This window comes from Euprymna scolopes, chromosome 12, assembly GCF_053919585.1.
Source record: "Euprymna scolopes isolate OS-2025 chromosome 12, ASM5391958v1, whole genome shotgun sequence".
NCBI lineage: Eukaryota > Metazoa > Mollusca > Cephalopoda > Sepiida > Sepiolidae > Euprymna > Euprymna scolopes.
Window position 1 is genome coordinate 83,239,561 of NC_136493.1, and position 6,000 is coordinate 83,245,560.

Genomic DNA, 6,000 nt, shown 5'->3' on the forward strand with positions numbered 1-6,000 from the left:
GATTTCAGCTTTTGCAGTGTGTTTCGACTGCACGTGTCATTGAGATTAGAACTATTTGATTGAATCTTTCTCGTGTTCGTCACTAACATTTGTTTAGCTTATTTAGTTAGTATTGCAAGGGAGTTAATAAATCTGGCAAAAATAGACATCTTTTTTTTTCGAAATATAAATTAGTAATATTTCATAATTATCGCCATGTTTAAAGAAAATATATATCTATAAAACTCATTCTAATAGTTTTTATTCTATCATTTTTTTTTTTTTTTTTTTTTAATTCACTTGATGATAATTTTGTATGAAACAAAAATAAAACTGATCAAATTGAAGGTCAATCTGAAATGGAGAAAGGAAGGACTTTTAGTGAGGCTTAGTTTCCACATCTTTTTTAAATATGTTTATCAGATTAAATGAACTTCTGTAATATTGGATTTCCCTCAAATCTGAGAGAAACCATAGTGACTGAAAGCAGAAGTTTCCATTTGAAAACTTTGTCAGCAATTTTGTGAACAAGATCCAAAAGCATATCTTTATTGCAATGAATGCAATTTATCTGAGTGTTTCAAAGTTTTGTCTTTCAACTGTTCAGAAATGTCCAGCTTATGCCCCCCCTTCGATTGTGACCATTCCCATAAGGTTTCTCAAATTTTATTTACTATTTCTTACTGGAAATGAAAGCTACATTCTTTTGTAACCTGTTTGACCATCGACAACGCCAACAACACGTTAACCAATCTTAACTAAGCCTTCCTTTGTTTATTCCAATAATTTTCAACCTTTTAATAATCCGAAGAGTCAAAGCCTGAAAGTGCATGGAACCAATTGATCCAATATGTTATTTCCCTTAAAAAAGCTGCTTGCCAATCTAAAACATTTTACTTAACTCGTATTATTATGCTCTTCAGAAATTGGTGATGGTGCCAACGTATATTTCAGTACTAATGATTTTTACAGGCAACCCACTTATTTTTTTGTTCTCTTTTCTCTAAGTATATTGGTGTGTGGGTGTGTGTGTCTGTATTTACTGTACTTTGGCATGTGTGTAAATACATATGCATACACACGCACAATCTTTATATATATATGTATTGTTATACATCGATTCACACTTGATTCTTTTGTCTATGAAACTCATTTCTAAAACATTTTGTGTTGTCATTTTTTGTTCTGCTGTTGTTGCTATTTATTGGCATTATTACTGACGACAACAATGACATGCTAATTTATTTGAAATATTAAAGTTTTATTAGAATTGTTGAATGGGTGCCAATTGAAATAACCTTTTAGATATTGTTGATCTTATTTTGTGTGGGACTCAAATCTACCATAAGTTAATACTTATGTATATATTGCTTCCGTTTCAAATTTCATGCACATTTGTAAATTGTAAAGTGACAATAATGTGTCTAATATATATATATATATATATATATATATATATATATATATTAAATATTGCTTGTTATGTAATAGTTTTTGATTCTGCAATTAAAAAAATCTTTTAAGAACGTCTACATTTTTATATACTAAAAAAGCTATTGTTTTTTGGAAATATTTTTGGAGTGGGAAAGGGATCTGGCTAGAAATAAAAGAATAGTATGTATTTTTATTAAAAAAAAAAAAATTAATATTTTTACCTAATAAAATAAAAATGGATATATTCATAGCTTTTTAATTATTTACAATGATAGTATTGATCACTGTACATCTGGCATTTCCATTCATAAAATCTAAACATTCAAAGAATATAGCTGTCACATTTTTATACCAAGAAGGTAATTCAGATCGAAAAAAAATATTTTTATAAAATTGAATTTTTTGTGCATTCTTTAACTATTGATTCCATCCATGTGCATACATTGAAGAATTTGAGTGCCAAACTTTACTCAGGGATCAATTCTTTTTGTCCTCTCTTAAGCATTTGCTCTATAAATATTTGACTTGTGAAATTTGTACACTTTATGCTTTTCCACTTGCTGGAGCCATGCATCGTTTTGTTAAGAATGATCTCTGCAAAAACATCTGTTTGTCAATGGTTGCCACAGGAACTGCAACGATCCGTAAAGAATAGAGGGATTTTTGTTCACATTTTGCACCTAGATCCGTAAGAGTTAAGGAATTATTTATGCAAAAATTAAAAAGATATTCTTGAAATATTAAAATTTATTACTTCAGTTGACAAAAAAATGTTCACTATTTTATGATGTTAATAATTTGCAAATAAAAATGTCTGTTTTAAGTTAATATCTCCTTGTATAGACTTAAGCAATGAGATAGATTGTGCTTACGTGGCCCCGAGAATGTCGTCAAATGCATTTACTTGTGTCCATTCTTGTAATTTGTGTACATGCGTAAACACTTCATTTGTAATCGATGCCAGTGGCTTTCATTTAAAATTAAAAACTTCAATGGTTTTATTTGACTTATTATATACAGCACACACAAGACATTGAAGTTAATTAAAATGCAATCAATGAATATTTTACATTTATTCAAGTCAGTTGGTCATTAGTGTAAAAACTTTTGGCAATTAAACAATTTATTTGAATTTGATTCTGGTGATTTGATTATTAAATCACTGAATTGTTAAGAATAATTGCTGAATATGTGTTACACATTGATGAAAAATGTATTTTTGATATCGAAAATTTTATTCATTTTTATGATTTAAGATTTTTCTCTCACAATTGACCATGACAATCATCTCTTGCTCCACGGAAGGTTTTCATAAAAGAGTTGCTTTATTAAAGCTTCAGAATCCAGTTTATCCTGCTATTTAATTTGTAGTTAGATAATAGATGAATTTTTATACCTTTCCCAAGGTGAAGCCATGTTCAGAACAGAACTCTAACCTAACACACCAAATTCAGCCGACATCAGTGTTTCCTTCCTAACATCTTTCAATTATTAGTTGCAGATTTTAATGATATTTTTGTTTCATTATTCATCTATTATAAATTAAAAAAAAAAAAAATTGAAAGAAAAAATTGTTTAATTCTTAATCTTTCAAATATCTTCAATTTTATTGCATACAAATAATTTTCTTGGAAGACGTAATGTTTTTGTTTCTTAAATTAAATTATACATCCAGTTGTTTTAATGGCTTAATGAGTTAAAATCATCATCATCGTCATCACCATTCAATTTTATTCAGATCTTTATTTAGGTCAAATATTTTATTATTTAGGTCAACTATATATTGTTATTTAGGTCAGATATTATTTAAATTTAATATTATTGTTTAGGTCAAATGTTCTAGGTAAAACTTTCTATTTTTAATATTATGACAAATAATAGAAAAATATTTGAGTTTGTTGCACTAAATGCTTTCAAAATTTCACATTCAACATAAAATCTGTGCAAATCGATAAATTCTATGAATCTGCTATTTGTTTTGTTGCTTAGTGTATTTTAATTCTTGTTAGAAATGTTTTTGTTTTGTTTTTAGTCTTTTGTTTTTATTGTAATTAAATTTGAGTACACGCAAACTTAATATAAATTCATGTGAAATATTTTGTATATTTAGAAAAAAATATGTATAAAAGGCTTTTCTGTATATTGATAATTTGCACCAACTTAAGGATTTTTTCAAATCCAAATCTGTACATTTTGATAAATTTCACTGAAAACTGCAAACACATTTTAATGTTTGTTTATTGTCATGTTTGATAAGTGCTTACGAGTACTCATTGCCATTTTTATTTTTTTTTAAGATTATTTTGTTCATTTTTAACTTTTCTTCATTTAAAGAATATTAGATATTTATAAAAAGATTGTTTTCCAAAAATGGTAGATTTGAGTCTTGCTTTGTTATCTGCAAGCATGCTTGTTGTTTTGTTTTGTGTGCTTTGACTAGGAATGTGCATTGTTTCAGGGCACCGTGGCGGCAGTTGCCAAGGAGACGTTGCCCTGCAGTGGTGGTGGTGGCGGCGGAGGTAGCATCCACCACATGTACGTTACTGACCTTCCTAGCACTAGCGAGCAGCAACATCAACGCCCTCTTCCTTCTCTTCCTCCTCCGGTGACAGCTACAGGAACCCCAATCTACACGGTACACACATCGCCACAAATGAAAACACAATTTCCACCACCTACTTCTTCTTTGCCACTATCCATTAAGACTACGGCTTATCGCAAAGCAGTGGCCAGTGCTCCTCCTCGGCGCTCCTATAGCAGTCCAACTCTCTTGGTTAAACATAGCCACAAATTCCAGCGGCTAATGGCTAAGTCATCGGCTGGTCCAATCCGCACTATTTTGCAAAAGTCAGAAACTGATACGACTGCCGAAGGGTCACTAACACATGCCCAACTAACTTCATCTGCTCCTCTTATGAATAAAACAAAAACATCACAAATCGTAAGCGCTTACGAAGCATTTTAGCAGCTTACAGTGTTCAAGCAATTTGACTAATTGGAAGTTTGTTTTGATTTTTTTTTTTTTTTTTATTTAAAAAAAAAAAATTGTTATTGTTTTTTTTTTTTTTTTTTTTTAATTAAAAAAAGATTTTATTTTTAAATTTCTGTAATTTCTCATTTCAAAAAAAAAAAAGTTGGAAAACTGACAATTATTAGGAACAATCTCTGGTTTTGCATTGAATCTGATGTAAACTGTTTATAGAACTATTTTATCAAAATCTGTTAAACCCTTCCTTTTGCAATCTTAGTTAAAGGAAAGGAAAAGAGATCAAAGCACTTCAATTTTATAATTTATTTAACAGTTATAACCTTTCCCTCTCTTTCTTCCTTCATTTTTTGTTTTTGTTGACTTTTTGTTTACTTTTTTTTAATTATTACTTACTGTTAAAAAACAAATGTGTGATGCAACAACATGACCATATCACTCAAACCTTTTTTCTGTTGCAAACTTATTTATTTGAAACTTTTTTTTTTGTTATTTATTATTTCTCTATTTATTATTGCTTATCCAGTAAAACATGCTTAGTAGTAATAGAATGTTGGCCGTAGTTTATATGAAATACCAAGATAGATTGACAAATCACTGCATCAAGGTTCCACATCAAAAGAATTCTTAAAAAAATATCTTTTAAAAAACATTTTTAAATACTCTATCATTTAAAGACAAAAAGTAATTTCAAAACAAAATAAGTTAACTATTTTCATTTCTGTTGTAATACAGATTTGAAAAAAAAGGGGAAAAAAAACCCTCAATTTGTCTGATAAAGTTGTTAATTTGAATAAATCCTTATAGTTTTTAATCTTTATTGCTAAAACTGAACGTTTGATGGGATACTGTTTTTGTGCTTATCGTTCTTGGTATTTCTGTGCACTGTTAGAGAGCCAAACTCTGAAAGTGATCATCTGAAATGATTATCAAATACACATTTTTCTACGGGTATATCCACTATTTTCATCTGCCAACTCAGTTACCATTTGAGACGGGATGGAATTGATTGAAAACAGGACAACCACAACAACTCTCAAATCTAGAGGGAGGGATGCTAAAGTTGCTTAGATTTTCTTTTCTCATTTCTCCCTTTGCTTTTCTTTAAGATTTTTTTTTTCTTTTTCTCACTTTAACTCTATTGCTTTCTTGTCTGTTTGCTTTTATTCAGTTTATTATTTTTCATGTATACTTTTTTTTCTTTTTTTTCTTTTCTGTTTTAAGGAATAACAAAACAAACGTAAAAAAATAATTTCTTGCATTCTTTAAGTCAAAATAATTTGTCCTTCTGCTCCTCCTCCTCCTCCTCCTCCTCCTCCTCCTCCCTACTAACACTTGCATGTTCTGCTGTGTGACCCCTCTTGTATTGTCAAATCTTTCTTTCATCTTCCCTTTTATGTTTTTGTTTAGATACGTCATCACTGATCTCATGCTTGCTGTAGTCATAGAAACCTGTTGTGTACGATCCATAGTTTTGACCACATTTATCATCTCAACTACATCCAACTGGAAAAATGTGTTCACAACAACAACAGGGAATAAAAACAAAAATAAAACTATTACTAAATAAAAATTGTCAGCTAATATATGGTTGTGAATCA

At 29.5% G+C, this 6,000-nt stretch overlaps 1 protein-coding gene across 3 annotated transcripts in view; it reads left to right on the forward strand.

Annotated features, from left to right (window-relative positions):
- The window catches only part of LOC145291382 (uncharacterized), a 121,238-nt gene extending 115,620 nt beyond the window's left edge, over nucleotides 1–5,618 (forward strand). For all 3 annotated transcript variants that reach the window (XM_080137172.1, XM_080137173.1, XM_080137174.1), the window contains one exon: nucleotides 3,872–5,618. In XM_080137172.1, the coding sequence (XP_079993298.1) occupies nucleotides 3,872–4,378 (507 nt within the window). In that variant the 3' untranslated portion in view covers nucleotides 4,379–5,618. The remainder of the gene's footprint in view (nucleotides 1–3,871) is intronic.
- The last annotated feature ends 382 nt before the right edge of the window (nucleotides 5,619–6,000 follow it).